The sequence below is a fragment of the Labeo rohita genome, chromosome 3 (assembly GCF_022985175.1).
Source record: "Labeo rohita strain BAU-BD-2019 chromosome 3, IGBB_LRoh.1.0, whole genome shotgun sequence".
Classification (NCBI taxonomy): domain Eukaryota; kingdom Metazoa; phylum Chordata; class Actinopteri; order Cypriniformes; family Cyprinidae; genus Labeo; species Labeo rohita.
In genome coordinates, this window is record NC_066871.1 from 5,326,067 (window position 1) to 5,346,593 (window position 20,527).

The following is a 20,527-nucleotide window of genomic DNA, read 5'->3' on the forward strand; positions in this document are numbered from 1 at the left end:
GGAACTCGCATCTGCTCTACATTCCAAGGACAGTCAGTTAAGAACTGATTTACATTGTTTCACTCTGTTTGTTTACCTTCAAACTTGTCAATAAAACTCTGGATTGAATTGCTACTCACCTCACGTCTCATCCATGTTTGTATGTGTGTTTGTGACAAATATTCAGTGAAAACAATTAGACCACATTTTTTTTCTGATGGGAACTGAAGGGCGGGTAGGTGGGCATTGGCCCAAAAATTATTGAGAACTGCTGGCCTAAACATCTGCATTACTGGTGAAAACAGCCTTTATATTTTTATACCATGTAAATAAATTTGTGATCAAAGCTTCTGAATTTGGGGGAACAATTAGTTAGACCACTGTATGAGATGAATAGTTGTGCATGTTAGCACTGCCTTTCTGTAGCTGTGAAATAGTATGTATACTAAATACTGCTGCTGCACATATAACATATATGAAATACCAAGTAGTTAATTGTTGTGCAGCAAGCTCATTGGCTACTGATGTGAAAGAACCCAATCAGCTGTGCCATCTAGAGTTTGTATTTATATTTGAAGTGTTTTAAATTAGTTTATCAGTTTTTTATTTAAATTGTTTATTAGTTTCTTGATTTTTTTTTTTTTTTTTTTTTTTTTAGTTAGTTACATTTAATTATCTTTTCCTTAACTCGCAACTTTCACAATCTTGCAGGGCATGGATTATATGTTTGCATGTGAATGTAGCTTGTAAGACTTAATTTGTACAAAAAATGTACAGTTAATTTACTCACCCCCTTGTCATCCAAGATGTTCATGTCTTTCATTCGTCAGGCGTAAAGAAATTATGTTTTTTGAGGAAAACATTTCAGGATTTCCCTCCATGTAGTGGACTTCTGTGGTGCCCCCAAGTTTGAACTTCCAAAATGCAGTTTAAACGCAGCTTCCATTGAAGTGGCAGCCCTAGGAAGACCTCTGGTTCCTGGTATGCTTTATGACTGCCGCAGGGACTCCTTCATTCCAGGTGGTATATATTTATTTTTATTAAAATTCTCTTTATTAAAATTGAATAAAAAAAACAAACAATTTTGAATTAAAAAAAAAAGAAAAGCAAACAAATATTGAAAGATCTTCATGTTTACTTCAACACTTCATTGTGTCCACATACATAAAATAACCGTTAAAGCCATTTCTCATTTCAGGTGTTACTCTGTGGGATAAGAAATCACTGAGTGAAGATTTAGACAGTCGTCCACAGCCCCGAACAGATTTGAAGTTCAGTAGCTCTGACTCTTTCTCAAGTAAGTCCAGTTTCCTGGATATAAATGCTTCCCTGAAGGCCAGCCTCTTGGGGGGGCTGGTGGAGGTGGGAGGATCTGCCAAGTATCTGTGTGACACCAAATCCTCAAACCAACAGTCCAGAGTTACAATGTATTACAGTGAAACCACCAGATTCGAACAGCTCACTATGACCCAGCTGGGCCGGATCACCCACCCTCAGGTGTTTGAGCAGAAAACTGCAACTCATGTGGTCACGGCTGTACTGTACGGAGCTCAGGTCTTCATGGTGTTTGATCGGATGTTTTCAGACAAGGAAAACAAGCAGGAGACTGAGGGGGAACTGAATGTCATGGTCAAAAAGATTCCTATATTTTCAGTTGAAGGAAAGGGATCTGGACAAATGACAGATGCTGAAAAGGAAATGGCTGAGAATATCACCTGCACATTTCACGGTGACATCAGTCTTGAGCAAAACCCCACCACATACATGGAGGCCCTTGATTTGTACAAGCAGCTCCCCACTCTGCTGAAGGACAATCCACAGAATGCAGTTCCTATAAAAGTCTGGCTTTATCCTCTTCACCTTTTGGATAATAGAGCAGCTCAGTTAGAGAGAGAAATCAGCACAAGTCTGGTTTCCATCACTCAAGATATAATGGAGCAGCTGGAGGAGGCAGAGAGAACATATAATGACTTGTCCAGAAATACACTGGTAAATGTTTTCCGTGACATCAAAGTGAAGCTGCAGTCATTTCAGGAGTCATTTAGCATTTACAAGTCGGTGCTCCAGAAAGCGCTGGCCAGGGTCTTGCCCGGTATTCGAGGAGGAGAAATTGAGGAAAAATCATTAGAAGACATCCTGAAGATATACAAGAACTCTCCTTTTAATGCTGGGATGCTTAACCGGTGGTTAGATGATGTAAAGTCTGAATTTAGCATCTTAAGTTCTTACATCAAGAAGCTGGAGGGGATCAAAATTGAAGATGAACACAGTCTCAACACCATCCTCCTTGATCCTGATATAGATTTTGTGGTGTGCTTCTCCTTCACATCTCTGAGGAATGAAGACCCGTATCTTGAAAAACTACAGGGGTTTCTCAGATCTGGCAAGTTTGAAGAGCAAGATGGGGAAGAAAACTTGGTTTCAATGGCATCTGTCAGAAAGTGGTTCAATGATGCTGATGTCATATTAAAGATGAGAGAGAACTTATCTCTTTTCAGGAGTTTTTCAGAGGCAAACAAAAGTGAAAAGAGAATCTGCTTCATTATTTCTGCCATCTCTGATCCTTCCTTTAAAGGCTCCTCCATTTATCTGTATGAAAATGGGAATCTGACAGACAAACGATTCCAGCCCGTGTCCAAACCGCCCCCACTGACATTGGAGGATTATCAGAACACAACTGTCTCCCTCAAACTACATAAATCTGCAACTGGAGAAACAGTGCAGTACAGAGTGGAGTACAGGCAGGTAGAAGCTGATTTTGAAGCTGAAGAACAGTGGCTTCTCATAGACACAACTGATGAAGACTTTACTCTGACTGGACTGGAGTCTGGAAAACCATACTTGATCCGCTACAGGATAGTGAGTAAAGTGGGAGTGAGTGAAGCCAGTGACACTGTTCCACCCCAAAATGAAAATTTTGTCATTAATCCTTTACCCCATGTCGTTCCAAACCCGTAAAAGCTTCATTCATCTTTGAAACACAATTAAAGATATTTTGGATGCAAACCGGGAGGTTTGTAACTGTCCCATTGAATGCAAAGTAAATACCACTGCCAAGGCCCAGAAAAGTATGAATGACATCGTCAAAAAAGTCTGCCATCAGTGGTTCAAGCATAATTTTACGAAGCTACGAGAATACTTTTTGTATGCGAAGAAAACAAAAATAACTACTTTATTCAACAATTCGTCTCCTCTGCGTCACCTTATCCGGAGAGTATTTTGGAGAGTATCCGCTGGGCGCAAACTGCGTATGACGTTCTGTGTCAGCTGCATCACGAAGATACAATGTCAATCAAAGCGTAAATAAACATAAAACCTATCAGTGTGGTGTGGTTCACAGAACAGCATACGCTGTTTGCGTCCAGCGGATACTCTCCAAAATGGCGCTACGGTGACACGGAGGAGACGAATTGTTGAATAAAGTTGTTAGTTTTGTTTTCTTTGCATACTGGGATGAATATGAAATAGTGACTGAAAGCCTATTAAGACGCAATAACCAGCTCTCCCTTCCAAGATGTTGATGTGCACAAAATTATACTGATTATAATTGAGCCATTGTCTGATGAAATAAAATACACATAGGATAAAGACAATGACTGTGCTGTGATTTTGGCTCTATTTACAAGTAAAATTAGAGAAGCAACAAAATATCTATTTTAACTGAAAGTGCTGCTCCTCTCTGCCACTCGCTGAACAGAGTAGACACAGAGAGAAAAGCGTGTGCGCGCTGGGAAAGCAAGACCTAGTTCTTGTGAAGCAGTATCGACGAGTCTCAGAAACTAAATAAAGTTTGTCCAAGAAATCGCTAGATTTGTCACTAGGTGCTTTTTTGGAAAAGAGTCACTAAATCTAGTGACAAATTCGCTAAGTTGGCAACAGTGGGTGCGTTTACATGGAGCATTGTAATCGGTTTAAAAGTCCAATCCGAATGAAAATGCTCCAAATAAACACCTCAATCAGAATAAAAATGCTCAAACCGAATGAAATTGTAATCGGTTTGAGAGGGGTGGGATAAACCTTTCTATAAACCGAACAAAATCAAAATTCTGCCATGTAAACGTGTTAAACTGATTACTTTGCATCTACCTCAAGCAGGACAGGTGTCGTGCCAAGGTGGGGGGCATTCGCAGGCCCTTTTTAGTATCACCATGCAGTTCATTTCAGAGCTGCATTGCAGAGGATCGTACTGTTATTTTATCCCTTAAACATTAAAGAAATTAGGGTGATATGATGATACGTGTTGATCAGCTGGCTGAGATCAAGCTATAATTGTGTTTATCATTTTATCTGGTGGATATATCTGTGCAACTTAGTTGTTAGAAACTGCAAACTAGAAACCAATTTGGTTCTGTGTGTGGAACGATAAAAGACGGCCGCATGACTTCTATGAGTGAGTATATGTTGTGTTCTGGAAACATGACTGAGTGCTTAAATGAACTCAAGGGATTCAAATATTAGTCAGTTTATTCTAAGCAAGTGCAAGCAGCTATTAAAAATATTAATGCAAATACTGGCGTCTTTTCCTCTGGTGATGTGTATATGTTGTCATTCTATGCTATTAGCGTGTCCCAAAATTGAAGGCACATATAAACACCATATCGGATCAGATAACATCTCATGTAAACAGTTCATGATTTTAATCAGAATGACATGTACAAGTGTACATGTAAACATGGCTACTGTTTCCTCCACACATCCAAATTTCTTGACCCCACCTCTGCTTCAAATTCATTGGTTGAATTTTTAAACCAATCATTTTCTTTTCTGATCTCAGAACATTTTTGAGTAAAGGAGCTCTACACTTTTTGTTCCATTGACTTTTCGTTCCATCAGACCAGAAATGCAAGTTTGTGTGTAAAGTTTTGCATTTCACAGTGTTCAGGTTTGGTGAACTCTGACCTGTGAATTTGCATCACGTGAAACCATGTGGCCAACAGCAGATCATATATTTTACATTTTGTGTTTTTATTTATGTGTTGAATTTAAGTTTTTAAAAAGACGCAGCAGAGTATGACGTCATATCACAACCGTTGCAGTGTCAGAAGGATTTTCGCATGCTCAAAGTTCAGTGTGGATGCAGCTTAAAGGTCCACTGAAGTGCTTTGAAACATGCAGCATTATTCTGTGTGTTAATGTCATTTAAACTGAAACAGGAAGACAGAGTGGGGCATATCAAGCAGTCTAGCCCCCTTTTTAGCCAATTGCGTAAATAGCTCCGTAAAGCCGCATTTGACAGCATATGGCAGCTACAATCTCATTCATATCACTATAAAATATAGCATTCTGTGAATTCAGATAGGTCCGATATGTTTTATGGTCTGCGCCGACTCGTGCGTATGATCTGCTCTGTGTTATTGTGTCTCTGGACCGGAGCAGACTGCATGCACGCTCCAGCGGTTTGCATGACACAGCGCGAAACCAGGCTTTTCTTGTCCCAATGGAAAGCATATGTACACTGTCCGAATTGTTCCTTATCCCCTATGGGGCGGTTTCCCGGACAGAGATTAAGCCTAGTCCTAGACTAAAGTGGCCCTTTAAACCAGATTAACAGTAATCTGCTTTCTTTGTCATGGTTTTAAATAGTCTTAGACAGGAATTTAATAGGCTGATTTCCTGAAGGAAGACTTTGTTTACATCCACCAAGGATACCAATAATTTTGATATATGAAGACTGGAAACACAATGTTAATCTGAAGTTAAACCTGCCTCCTGGTAGGTTTAATTTAAGCTTCAATTTAGTCCTGAAGTAGCTCTAGTCTTCCTTCAGGAAATCAGCCTATTAAATTCCTGACTAGACTAAGTCTAAGACTATTTAAAACCATGACAAAGAAAGCAGATTACTGTTAATCTGGTTTAAAGGGCCACTTTAGTCTAGGACTAGGCTTAATCTCTGTCCGGGAAACCGCCCCATAGGGGATAAGGAACAATTCGGACAGTGTACATATGCTTTCCATTGGGACAAGAAAAGCCTGGTTTCACGCTGTGTCATGCAAACCGCTGGAGCGTGCATGCAGTCTGCTCCGGTCCAGAGACACAATAACACAGAGCAGATCATACGCACGAGTCGGCGCAGACCATAAAACATATCGGACCTATCTGAATTCACAGAATGCTATATTTTATAGTGATATGAATGAGATTGTAGCTGCCATATGCTGTCAAATGCGGCTTTACGGAGCTATTTACGCAATTGGCTAAAAAGGGGGCTAGACTGCTTGATATGCCCCACTCTGTCTTCCTGCCCTTTGGATTATCGCTTGTTAAAAGGATTATTCTCTTGGTCTTGCCTGCGTTTCACCTGTTGCTCCTGTTTGACCCTGCCTGCTCGACTATGTATCTGTCTCGTCCATTGAATAAAGGCTCGCACATGGATCTGCTCGCCTCTCGTCTCTCATTGCCCGTTACAGAACAATCTGTCACTACAGGATCCAGCAGCTTCACCCTCGGACATTCCTCTGATATGGACACGGACAGAATTCTATGCAGAATCAAACAGCGATCACACACACTCGAACAGTATACCCGTGAGTTTATTTCAATTGCAAACCATTCCACTCTCCCGGACTGTATAATAATTGAGATTTTTTTTGTGACGGCGTGAACCAGCCCCTCCATGCACGACTGAGACGCGAGGGCCCGCGCTCGTCACTGGAGGCTTTTTTGAACTTTGCACTGTTGTGTGTGGGTTCGCCGTGCACCGTGGGGGTCGCGCAGAGGGCGCTCGAGCAATGGCGGTGACAGCGGTGCCCGTTCACAAAATGGCGGCGACTGAGGTGCCCGTTCACAAGATGGTGGCAGCGCCGGCGCGCGCTCACAAGATGGTGGCGACGGCGGAGTCCGTTCACAAGATGCCGGCGAGAACAGAGCTCCGTCACGTCACAGCCGCCATACCAGAGCCAAGTCAAGTCAAGTTGCAGCTGCATTTCCCGAGTCAAGTCAAGTTTCCAAGTCAAGTCAAGTTGCAGCTGCATTTCCCGAGTTAAGTCAAGTCAGATTGCAACTGTTTCCTGTGTCAAGTCAAGCTGGAGCTATGTTTCCGGCGTCAAGTCAAGTCAGAACCGCTCTTAAGGCAAGTCAAGCTAAAACTGTGTTTTCTGTTTCAAATCAAGCCAGAACTGTTGTTCCTGTGTCAAGTCAAATTACAGCTGTCGCTTCTGTCTCAAGTCAAGCTACAGCCACCTTTCCTGAGCCACTGCACAAGATGGCTGCCACGCCAGAGCCACTGCACAAGATGGCTGCCACGCCAGAGCCATTGCACAAGATGGCTGCCACACCAGAGCCACTGCACAAGATGGCCACCGTCTCCAAGCCACTCCACAAGATGGCTGCCGTCTCCAAGCCACTCCACAATATGGCTGCCATTCCAGAACCTGTGGTCAGCACCCGGACGCCACCTGTGGTCATGATGGCCCACGTGCTGGACACACCCCTAATGACAGTATAGGCAGCCAAAGTGGCGCTCCTTCATGTCGCGGCGGCTACCCCTGAGTCAAGTCAAGGCACAGAGTCAAGTCAAGACACAGCTGCCGTTCCCCACGAGTCAAGCCAGGTCACAGCTGTTCCCCACGAGTCAAGCCAAGTCACAGTTGTTCCCCACGAGTCAAGTCACGCTACAGCTGTTGTTCCTGAGCCAAGCCATGTTGTTCACGAGTCAAGTCCCGGTACAGCGGATCTCCATGAGCCAAGCCAGGTTATAGCAGATCCTCATGAGCCAAGTCAAACTGCTGCTGTTATTCCAGAGCCAAGTCGAGCTTCAGCCGCTGCTCCAGAGTCAAGTCAGGCTACAGCTGTAGCTTCCGAGTCCAGTCAAGCTTCCGAGTCCAGTCAAGCTTCCGAGTCCAGCAACGTCAAGGCGGTCGTTCCTGCGTCAAGCAACGTCAAGGCTGTCGTTCCTGCGTCAAGCAACGTCAAGGCTGTCGTTCCTGCGTCAAGCAACGTCAAGGCTGTCGTTCCTGAGCCAAGTAAAGTCATTGTTAACCTTCACAAGCCAAGTGAAGTCAGGGCCGCTCCTCCTGAGTCGAGCAAGGTCACAGCCGTGGTTCCTGAGTCAAGCAAAGTCACAGTCGTGGTTCCTGAGTCAAGTAAAGTCATTGATCTTCACAAGCCAGTTCAAGTCACCGCTGGTCTTCACATGTCAAATCAAGTCACTGCTGATCTCCATGAGCCAAGTCCAGTCACCGCTGATCTCCAAGAGTCAAGTCAGTTCACTACTGATCTTCACGAATCTGGTCAAGTCACAGCGGCACTTATTGAGCCAAGTCAAGGTATTGCTGTTCTTTCAGAGTCAAGTCACGTCCTGCCCGACGGCCCAGAGCCTCCCCATGTTTCATCAGACCTCCCAGTGCCTCGTCATGTCTCGTCTATTTGTCCAGAGCCAAGTTACGTCTTGTCTGACCTTCCAGAGCCGTGCCATGCCTCGTCTGACATCCCAAAATCACGGCCTATCAGGATGGCCAGCGTGCTGGACCCACCACTAGCATCAGTGAGGGCAGCGAACATCCCAATGGCATTAATACCTTCTAGACCCACCTTTAAAGAGGTCCTGCCACTCGCCGCTGCTCTTCCGGCGTTATCCTTTGGTCTCTCTGCTTCTCCCCTTATTCTGTCTGCCTCCTCTGTCCCTGTTCTCCCCAGGTCCCAGTCCATTATACGGGTTCCTGTTCCGCCCTGGAGGGCCTCGGCGCCTCCTGCTCTGCCTCCGGTTCCGTCCTGGAAGTTCCCGGTGCCTCCTGCTCAGTCCTGGAGGGCTCCTGCCCCTCCTGCTCTTCTGTTTGTCTCCTCTATCCAAGCTCTCCCCAGGTCCCAGCCCATGACGCAGGTCCCTGCTCTGCCCTGGAGGGGCCCTTTGGTCTCCTGCTTCTGCTCTGCCTCCTGTTCCGCCCTGGAGGGTTCCCAGGTCCTTCTGCTCCGCCTCCTGCTCCGCCCTGGAGGGCTCCTGTGCCTCCTGTTCTGCCTGGAAATTCCCGGTGCTCCGCCTCCGCCCTGGAGGGTTGCCCCTCCTGCTCGCCCCCTGCTCCGCCTCCCCAGGTCCGCCCTGCAGGGCTCTGCCCTGCGCCTCCTGCTCCTCCTGCTCTGGCTCCTGCTCCGCCCTGGAGGGCTCCAGCGCCTCCTGCTCCGCCCTGGAGGGCCCTGAGGGCTCCTGCTCACCTCCTGCTCCGCCCTGGAGGGCTCTTGCGCCTCCTGCTCTGCCTCCGGCCCCGCCCTGGAGGGCTCCTGCTCTGCCTCCGGCTCCGCCCTGGAGGGCTCTTGCGCCTCCTGCTCCGCCTCCGGCCCCACCCTGGAGGGTACCTGCTCTGTCGGTCCTGCCTCAATCACCGGGCCCTCCACATGGACCTGGCCCTCCAGCCCTCGCCCTGTCTCGTTCCCACCCCACCGCTCCCCTGGACTGTTGTTTCCTTCGAGCGTCTGGAAGCCGCTCCTTGGGGGGGGGGCTATGTCACGAATCTGGTCGGTGCTCACCACCAGATGTCACTCTCACCTTTCCATTGCACTCTGACTGTTACCTCGCACTTTGGACTGCATCTCCCATCCTCCACCGCACTGCTTGCGTCAGCCCCCGTGACCAATCAGGCTTCCTATAAAGCCCCGGACTTTCAGTGCAAGTCACGGATTGTTGTATTGTTGTTATTCCCATTGTTAGCGTTTCCTAGATTCTTGTTCTTGTTCCTAGTTCCTAGCTTTTGTTCTCCCGCCTGGTTATTTCGTTTTCGACTGCCTAGCCGCCTGCCCTTTGGACTATCGCTTGTTAAAAAGATTATTCTCTTGGTCAATACTAATGTTGCAAAACTGCAAAAACAACAACAGCTGATTGCAATAATTTATGCAAGAATTCATTACAAAGCGATTCCTAGACATTTCTAATTTTATATTTTGACACGTGTTGTGTGCAGTTTACATTACTTGCTTTTAAAAAGCTTTCTCTTGTTCAAACACTTGTTTGTGTGTTAATTAATTAATTAATTTGTTTGTTTTTTGATTGCAGTTCTTTTTCTGCTGCTATTGTTTTTCTTGGATTTGCTTCTCAGTTACATACAATTTTAACCTTTTCTTGGTTCATTCCATGTTTTATAGGCAACCTCAATCCAGCTAATCCTGATTTGCACAGGTGGTATTAAATTAATCGAGTGCATTTTAGTTGAGAACTCCATAGTCCAGGTGTTAGTAATCTGTACTTAATCTGTGTTTCAGAAAGCCATTTTTTAAAACATGATTAACTATTCTAGATTAAGGCCTACTCCTGTCTTAATTTAATCTTGGTCCGGGAAACCACCCCTATATAGTGCACTTCATGCCATTCACTGTACAGAAAATACTAATTCTGTGTGGAAGTGCCCGATTTCAGCCACAGCTTTAAGCATATATTTACAGTGTAGGGGGCGGGATCCTTCAGATTCTTCGGATTCAAAATTGTTAATCCACATTGGTCGGAAGTTAGAGACCATACATTTTGAATGCTTATATCTTGTAAATGATAACTTTAAGGCTAACAAATTCAAATTAAAACAAAAAAATATTCAGTTTTGATTTCATGGGGACTTATAACTCCTATTTGCGATATACACATATAGGTTACATATAGGAAACAGGTAAATTTAGTTTAAAGAGAATTAATTGTTAAATGTTTTTTACAGCTGAATCGCTCAGCGATTAACCGAACAGCCATAACTTTCAGTTCTGCAACTGATATTAACATAAAAAGTATAGTGAAAAACACTCTTTATTAGCACGGGAACAAGATCAGCAGTTTAAGACATTAACTTGTAAGCACAAAACACAAGATGCTTGTCTTTTCGAAACGAACAAGACTGTATTGAGCAGCAGGCATCCAGGCCATAAAAAAGGTGCTCTTGAACTAAAAATTCCCCAAAAAACGAAGAATTGTTCATGTCTGGGGGTTTTGAACTCGGCTGTTGGCCACATTGTTAATGTTCCCCTGACCAATTAGACATTGTTTTGGCCTCAGGGTGTAGCTATGTTTCTCCTCCCATAAATAAATCAGCAGGTCATCTTGATAGTCATATGGTCCGAATTTTCCCACTCTTGCAGAATATAATTTAGACATTTCAATGACAAGATTATGATACATTTTACCAAGAATTGATTAATTTGAACATGTTAGGCATGCTTGATATGCGTGATTGATAATTCATGCCTAAGATGTTCAAATGATATGGAGTCATGCAATGGAGTCTACATACTGTATCCCAATGCAGACCTTTGCTCTCATTAAAATGTTTTAATTTTACATCATTTTTTCCCCTATTAGTTAATTTATCTTAGATCTTCAGAATTCTACAGTCTCGCGAATCCTCTCATTATAACTAGCAAAATGTAAACATGGTGTAAATAAGAGATTCATTGTGCAGTGTAGACAGCTTCATTGGAGCTTTTTACTTTTTATTTTAATTTGTTTATTTTATCTTTAAATAGTTAGGTCCAGCTGTTTTTGCTATAGTACTGAGGGCAATGAAATTTTACAGGTATTGGTACCAAGTACAGACTACTGAAATTTTGCCATTTTGACTTTTGAGAGTATCAAGTTGTGAATTCAATGTTGCTTTAATTATTACAACCTTTATCATTTGTTTTTCACTTTGAAATATGGTCTCAAAAAATCTATAGAGAAGTAGTAAGAGAGGGACTTGCCACCACCTGTTGATGGGTTTCTGCTGTGTATTCTGCTGTGTATAAGTCTGTCGGCACACTTTCAATTAATAGTACTGTGAATGTGAATGGAAAAGAATGCGGGAAAAAAGAAAAGAAAAATTATAATTAGGGGGTGGGTGGTGGCAGATAGCCCTTGGAGATAATTGGCCCAGGGGCTTTTGCAAGTCATAATCCACCCATGCTTACCTCACAAAAACAAGGCGAAATAATGGAGCCATTTATTGTTTAGTTGGAAAAATAGATGAATGATATATGACCCACATGATTTCTTGTATAACGATACTTTGAAAACAGTTATCACTCTTACAATAACAAAACTGACTATGAACATCTGTATTTTGCTGATATTTACATGTAGCCATTTTTTCCCTTTTCTCAGCACAACCCGTGATTGTGGGTGGAACAGCAGGTAGTGAAGTCACCTTTATGACTCCTTCCATCACCACCATTAAGAAGATCAGAATTTATCGACAAAGACCAGAAGTGATCTCTCTGGTGCGTATAGATTGTTTTCATTTTATTCTTTCCTCACACAATGCTGAGTGAACTCAATTATTTATGTGTATATCTATAACAATGATTTTACTTTTAATTTGATAAAAATTCCTTTTAGTTGGATTTGCTTAAAGGGGTCATCGGATGCCCCTTTTTACACAAGTTGATATGATTCTTTAGTGTCTTAATGAAAAGTCTATAATAAATTCTCAATGGTTGTGCAAAACAACACCCTTTTTACCTTCAAAATGAGCTCTACAAAAATCAACCCATTCTGATGGATTGTTCCTTTAAATGCAAATGAGCTCTGCTCGCCCCGCCCCTCTCTTCTCTCTGCTGCTCTGAGAGATTGTTTACTTTAGCCGCATTTAGCCGCGCTTAGCCGCAAAACTTGCTAACTAGCACGTTATTAGGAAAGGTGAAAAAACCCTTACTCACTTCTGCTGTAGGTGAAGCTGGATCACGAATGATTTGCATGAACCACTGGATGGATTTTTATCATAATAGGGTAGATGTGTACATATACTGCCAACACACATCAATGTTCAAACAACATGTAAAAGTGAACTTTGCATCCGATGACCCCTTTAAAAAGTTTGATGCAAAAATGGTGCATGAAAATTTTTAAATCCAACACTTTTTTTTTTTTTTTTTTTTTTTTTTTTTTTTTTCAGATTCTGCCTTTCATTTTGCCGTTACCCTTCCCAACCAGTGTACTGTCAGGAATCCAAGTGATTTTTAAAACTGGCCACATGATCAAAGTTGGCAACACTGCAGGATCGGAAGAAAGAGAATTTCTGTTTGATGACGATGATAAAATCATTGCTGCAACACTGTGGCCAACTAAAGATGAGTATGGACTCCATGGGTTGGAATTTGAGGTTGCCAAAAATGATGGTACAACAATAAAATTGTCCAGCAATTCTGGATATCAGGGAAAGCCTGTGAAGGTTGATGTGAAGTCCGGAAAGTGTTACGGTATTACATTGAGAAGCACTAATAGAGGTTGCATTACTGCTCTGGGCTTCTACTTCATTTAGATGTGTCCTGTAATACATACATATGTGTTGCTAAAAAGTCTAAATAACAAACTATTTTGCATAGATTATATACTAAACACATACTAAAGTTAATGCATGCATCAGAATTTATGAATAAAAGTCTAGTATCGGATTTTCATTCTAGCATGAATCATACAGTTATTATGTTTGATGTTCAGGTAAATAGAACAATAACGACTACGGTAATATAAAGGACAAATTGAATGTGTCAAATTCTTTTCTGTTCAATGCATCATTTATGTACATATTTAAGCTTTCTTTATCTTTTATTCTGTTTTGTACCTGAAAGTACAGAACATTGTGATGTACCTCGATGTGCAATGACAGTACAGAGCTTAACCTGATATAAAAAAAGCCTCCTGATACATTAAAATGTGTCCATGACATTATATCAATGGATCTCTCAACTTCTCGTATACATGGATCTAATGTGAAAACTGTCAATTTATGGCATTCAGCTTTTAATGTTGTCATCTTTTCTAAAATCTTTGTAAAAAAAAGATTTTATTATTATTTATTTATCTATTTATTTATTATTATTATTATTATTATTATTATTATTATTATTATTATTATTATTATTATTATTAAGGTCTACATTGTATTTTATTTTATGTTTTTTTTGTTTTGTTTTGTTTCATTTAAAGTCTACCAGGGGTGGGATGGGTTGGGGTGGGTTCTAAATTTGCACAGTTGCTTTTTGTTTTATATTACTGTTATTAGAAATTTAGTAAACAGTTGTTAACAAAAAATGTGTCCATGACAAAAAGCAAATCCAAAAAGATGATCATACAAATTTGAATAATTCATTATTATTGCAAAATGGCAGTTATTTAATTCATGTTGTCTTTATAATATCAAACTGCAAGGTCCATGAAAATTACAGAAAAAATAAAAACTTTTGGACCTAAATACTTCATTTGCCACACTTTAGCCATAAACCAGTCTTGACAGCACTTCAGTGTGAGTCTCTTTATTTACTCCAGTGACAAACATGCTGTAAAAAATTGTGAAATAACTATCTCATAAAAACACTGTAAATTTTCTGTTATTAAAATACAGTTTGTTCCTGTAATTTTAGTATCAAAATATTAAAAAGCAATATTAAAAAGACTGTAATGCTGTTCCATCACATTTATTACTTAACATTAAAACATTACATTCTCACAATTTTGTGCACAATTTTTACAGAATGAGCATTCAGTATTGTGTAACAATGTGTCATCAATATAGCAGGATGCATATTGAGTCATTTCACATTTCCAAAAACAGTATTTTTATTTTTATTACATAGATTAGGCAATTTTCCACTTTTTGCACGTTTATAATGCCCTTTTTTTACAATATGTAATATAAGTCTCAGGTGTCCCCAGAATGTGTCTGAAGTTTCAGCTCAAAATACCCCACAGATCATTCCTTATCTTTTTATGTTATATTTCTGTTCGACCCCTTGATTTAAAGCTTAAAAACTGCACTTCAATTTCATTTTAATTCTATTCTAGTGGCATACCGAGCTGAAATTATGAAAATTGTGTCAGTGTCCAAATATATATGGACCTGACTGTATGTCATTGTCACTTAATCTATGCTAACTATTCTGAACACATTTACCTTTTTTTTTTCACAGGAAAAAAAAATTAAAAAGACCTTGGTGGGTGTTTTCCCCCACTCTACCCTACCATTTCAAAATGCAATTGCATTACTTATACCATCTCAAATCTCTTGTTGGTCAATATGCCAACAAGTGCCAACAGTATAGTTGGCAACTACTAAACACCATAAATTTATGCTAGCATGTGTGGAAATATTTAAACTACGTGTGTTACAGTTAACCCCGCGTTAGTTTGTGCCCCATATAGCAACAATAAACAGAGCATATTATAACATAACATATGGTTGATTGTGATTTCACTTTTTTAACTTTAGTTAGTGTTTAATGTTGCTGTTTGAGCATAAACAGTATCTGCAAAGTTACGAAGCTGAAAGTTCAATGCAAATGGAGATATTGTCTTTTAAATTTATGGCAGTTTAATTCCTACAAAAACGGCTTGTTGGGACTACAACGAGCTACTTCGCGAGTTGGTGACATTACAAACCCTTACATTTACATAAGCCCCGCCCCCGGGAACATGCAACAAAGGGGACGAGGCAAGAAGAGGAAGAATTGTTGCTATATTGTCAAAACAAGGGGTGCACGAAAAAAATCTATTCATACTGTATATGAAACGCGATTCTGTCTTCTAACGACCCAAGAAGATTCAAGTAGCGTTAAACATGGATGCACATGCAGTTGCTATGGTAGCAAGCATATACACCATGGCCTCCTGAGTTCCCTGCTCCGCCATGGCCCCCTGAGCTCCCAAAACTGCCATGGCTCATTGAACTGTCTGTCCCACCATGGCCTCCTGAGCTCCCTGACCCGCCATGGCTCCTAGGACTCCTAGGAGCCCTGGAGGCCTTCCTTGTCTCTGTCCTGCACCAGCCTCCAGGGCGCCCACCCCCCTCCCCGGGGGAGTAATGTCAGGGTTTTGGACTTGTGTTCCATGTTTCTGTCCCATCTTAGTTCCTGATTTTCCTAATATGGTCTGGTTCCTGGTCTTGTTTAGTTAATTGATTACTCCCTGCACCTGTGTTTTGTAATTATCCCGTTTATTAGTTCCTGTTTGTTCTTTGGTTCCTCGTCCAGTTTAATGTCAATCTGTGTTGCAATCCTAAATTGTATTCCCCTGCGATTTCTTTATGAAATATTTAGATAGTGAAGTTTGAGTCTCTTACATTCTCTGCAGTGATGTATAAAGTACATGAAAGCCATACTTAAGTAAAAGTAAAGATATCTTACCAGAAAATTACTTTGGTAGAAGTTCAAGTCACCGTTTTGAATATTACTTGAGTAAAAGTATTAAAGTATGTGATATCTAATGTACAAAAAGTATTTTTTTACTCCTAAACGTACTGAAGTATTGAAAGTAAAAGAAAAAAAAAAAAAAAGCAAATAAATAAATATAATATATATATATATATATATATATATATATATATATATAAAATGTTCATACACAGCTTGAGTAGCAAGATTGTGTTCAGTTTTAACTCTTTCTTCCATTTTGTATTTTTGGGTAAGAATAAGAAGCACTTCATCCTGTACTTAGTGTCTTTTATTCCAACATAAGAAAACATTTCTGGAATCTGCATCTGAAATAGCATTTAGATGTATTTACATACACAGTTTAATGTATCTCAGAAGGGACATAGATGCATTTAAACTGCAGTTACAGATTTGTTTTGTTTTTAACATAAAACGTTGAATACTGATATTTGAAATAATTTAAAACATAAAAAAATAGTCAAAATGTGAAATTAAAACCACCAGTAGGTGTCAGCAAGTGACTGTTATTGAGGTTCAACCGATTGAGATTAAACCAGTTCATTCAAACGGTTGATTCATTCAAGAACAAAGCATTTGACTATTGCCTTGTCCAAATACCCACATTTGCGGTCTTGGGCACTTGAAAGCATGTGTGCGTGACAGGAAGTAAGCGGCAAGACTGTCCCAGGTGTTAAACATGCCAAAGTGCAGTGCCCTTAATGCACACTAAATCCACACTATCTTGAATACTGCTCAGGAGCAATATTCGAGGCTTAGAGTATCCCATTATGCATCATGTTCTGGAAATAAATTGTGAGACTTTTTGTTGAGATCTCGCGAGAGGTCACAGAAACCTTTCCAATGTAAGTTCAATATTAATATAATACTTAGATATTACATCTAATTCGGTAGAAACACAAAGCGTTGCGCGTTTTATTGGTGCAAAGATGAGTAGTGGTGATATTTATTTAGAACAACATTTGAAACTGCTTTTTATCACTTAATTAGAAGCACCACTAATCAAGTTCAGTCATCTGTTATAGGGACTACTGAACAGACACTTAGACGTTGATTTTAAAATGCAAAATATTGAAAATAAAAATTAAGCTCTGAAAAAAAAAAAAAAAAAAAAAAAAAAAAAACTTGCATTTTTACAACACTAGAAGTGTGTCCCATCAGGTAATGAAAAGTTCGACACACACTTGTGGTATTCGTCCTCACTTGAACACTTGGGCCAAATACAGGAAATATGTAAGTGGTCAGGTGGTCAAGTGCAAAGACCGCAAGTGTGAGTATTTGGACAAGGCATGTGTTAGTAAGTGAATCACTGAATAATTTTTATCAACCGATTCGTTCAAAAAGCAGATTCATTCAATAAGTAAACACCGTACATTGCTCAGAGACACAAAACAGTGCTGTGAACTTGGTTTGGAACTGTTTTCGTTGGCAAAATTGAGTAAAAACAAGCAATATTATGTCTAAACTGTAAGTGACTTATTGCTTTACTGAACTTGTATAAAGTGATTATTAAATGTGTTATACTGACATCTGCAGAAAAATTGTACTCTTTGTGTGATATAGCTTAAGTTAACTAAATTAAATATAAAATATCCTGATCTCCTGTTTTTTATTAACATGTGTTTAAGTGATGGTATGGTCCCTGACTGCCTAAAACATGCTTCAGTCATGTAGAATATATGTGTTCTGTTGCTTACGTGTGCTCAAGAGTGTTATCGTAGATTAGTCTCATGTATGTGAACTAACTCCTGCACTTCAAGTAAAGAGACACTTGTTAAACTGTTCCCTTGTCTCACGGCTCGTCGTCCAACATGGTGTCAGAAGTGGTTTGCACGGAATTCTGACGACGGTGAAAGAGAAACTCGTCCATCGTGCATCCGGTGTCACAGTAAGCTGTCGAAGATCGTCGCATGCAAAAACTATGGCTGAAGGATTCCGCAGACCCGATCCGCTTGTCTTTGATGGCAATATCGCCGAAAACTGGCGGAATTCAATATACAGTAGTCAACATTTGAAGTGGATCAATACCTTTCATCAAAGTTGTCCTAAAAGCAAAATAATACCCGTTCTTGTCTTCGGACAACTTTGATGAACTTTTCTGATCCACTTCAAATGTTGACTACTGTATTCATTGCCGCGGCACACTCAGAGAAAGAGCCTCGCACAAAAGCATTCATACTGCTTAACCTGGCCGGCTCGGAAGCCATTGAACGTGAACGAACGTTCGTTTATGCACCTGCGGTGTATACGGGTCAGGGTGATGACCGACGAATAACTACACCAGCTGAATCACGCGAAGACCCGGAGTGTTTAAAACGCAAGTTCCGCAAACTTTGTAGTCCACAAACAAATATAACGATGGAGAGACACAAATTTAATTCAAGAAACCAAAAGCCAGGTGAGACGATTGAGGCATATATGAGTGACTTACGAAACAAGGCACAGAGTTGCAGGTTTGGAGATTTACAAGAAGAATTGATAAGGGATCGACTTGTGTGTGGGATACTTAATGATGGAATGAGAAAACTCCTGTTGCGTGACAATGAGTTGACATTAGCAAAGGCTACTGAAATATGTCAGATACATGAACTAACAGATCAGCACACCAAAATTCTAGCTGGACCAAAACACAACTTGTCAAATGTGGACAGTGTTCAACAAACGATAAAAAGGAAGCCTTTCGTACTCCCAAGCCCAGGTAAGACAAGTTTGCCCCACAGCAAATTCATAATTGCAGCAATTGTGGAAGAAACCACAAAGCTAAAAGGGAGAGATGTCCTGCGTATGGCCAGCAATGTCACAGGTGCAACAAATGGAATCACTTCAAAAAATGCTGCAAATCGACTAAAGTTCATGGCGCAAGAAATCTAAAAAAGACTGTGAATCAAATTGATGTTTCCAAAGCCTCTAATAGCAGTGAAGACTCCTTCTTTATAGATGGAGTTGCTTTGAACCATCAAAACGTGACTAGATTAGATTCAAAACAGCCAAAGAAACCTGCAATATCTTGCACAGTTCAAATCAATGGGAAAACAACTGAACTGAAGATTGACACAGGAGCCTCATGCAACATCATGTCCTTGCAGACATTTGCACAAGTAAAGCAACATGAAAATCTTCAGGTGTCAAGCCATGTAAAACTTGTTGCTTATGGTGGAGAGGAGATTCAAACGGCTGGATCCACTAAATGGTCAGATCTATACTCTACAGTTCTACGTGGTCCAAAGGGATGTACAGCCATTGCTTGGGCTCTCTGACTGTCTTCGGAATGGGCCTCATTTCTCTCAATAAAGCAGTACACCAAGTCAGTCTAAAAGAAATATTAAGTTTTGCTCAACAGATCAACACAGAGTATGCAGATCTTTTCCAAGAGGAAATAGGGAAACTTCCCGTGACATACTGCATGAAACATACTGCAGAAAGCTCAACCTGTTGTTTGTCCAGCATGTAGAATTCCTGCGGCAATGCAAAACAAGGTGAAAGCAGAGCTAGAAAGGATGGTCGCTATGGGTGTTCTCAGTCCTGTATCGGAACTGACCGACTGGGTATCATCCATGGTGGCCACTCACAAGAAAAACTCAGATGAAATAAGACTGTGCATTGATCCCAGAGACCTGAATAAATTCCTAAAACGTCCACATCACCCCATGCGCACAGTGGAAGAGGTGGCAGCGCAAATGCCGAATTCCACTGTATTCTCGGTGCTAGATGCCAAGAGCTCCTTTTGGCAGATCTCACTGGACCACAAGTCTTCTTTACTGACAACGTTCAGTACGCCGTTTGGAAGATTCAGATTCCTTCGGATGCCCTTCGGTATTAACTCAGCCAGCAAAGTTTTTCAGCATGCTATGGAACAGATCTTTGCTGGCTATCCATGCAGGCATAGGATGACATAATTGTGGGTGGAAATGGCGAAGAGGAACATGATGCAAATTTAAGGAGAGTGTTGGATCGTGCCCGTGAAGTGAACTTGAGACTGAATCCTCAAAAGTGTAAATTCAGTCTAAGTGAGGTGAGCTATGTGGGTCACATTTTCACAAGTAAGGGACTACGACCGGACCCAGAAAAGACAAAAGCAATCACGGAAATGCAGCCACCAGAAAATGTTACTGCACTGCAACGCTTCCTGGGTATGATTAATTACTTAGGAAAATTCATACCGAACCTCAGTGAGCTGTCTGCACCCCTGCGTGAGTTGACCTGTAAAAACACAGAATGGTGCTGGTTTAAACAACATCAAGATGCTTTTGACAATCTGAAGCACAAGATTTCCAGTCCACCTACCTTAAAGTACTATGACGTCCAAAAACCTGTCACACTCACCTGTGATGCTTCCCAGTTCGGCCTTGGAGCTGCATGTCTTCAGGAAGGTGCTCCAGTCGCATACGCTTCACGGACACTGACTCAAACAGAAGTGCATTATGCACAGATTGAAAAAGAA

At 41.1% G+C, this 20,527-nt stretch overlaps 2 protein-coding genes across 2 annotated transcripts; both read left to right on the forward strand.

Annotated features, from left to right (window-relative positions):
• Positions 1-693: 693 nt before the first annotated feature.
• LOC127158351 (neoverrucotoxin subunit alpha-like) lies at positions 694-14,807 on the forward strand. Its single transcript, XM_051101506.1, has 5 exons — positions 694-725; positions 908-999; positions 1,178-2,917; positions 12,020-12,141; positions 12,816-14,807. The coding sequence occupies exons 1-5, from the start codon at positions 694-696 to the stop codon at positions 13,179-13,181; spliced, it is 2,352 nt and encodes a 783-aa protein (XP_050957463.1). The 3' UTR covers positions 13,182-14,807.
• LOC127163067 (uncharacterized) lies at positions 6,199-8,503 on the forward strand. Its single transcript, XM_051106082.1, has 2 exons — positions 6,199-6,503; positions 6,586-8,503. Exons 1-2 carry the CDS (start codon positions 6,200-6,202, stop codon positions 6,960-6,962), a joined length of 681 nt encoding a protein of 226 aa, XP_050962039.1. The 5' UTR covers position 6,199; the 3' UTR covers positions 6,963-8,503.
• Positions 14,808-20,527: the final 5,720 nt, after the last annotated feature.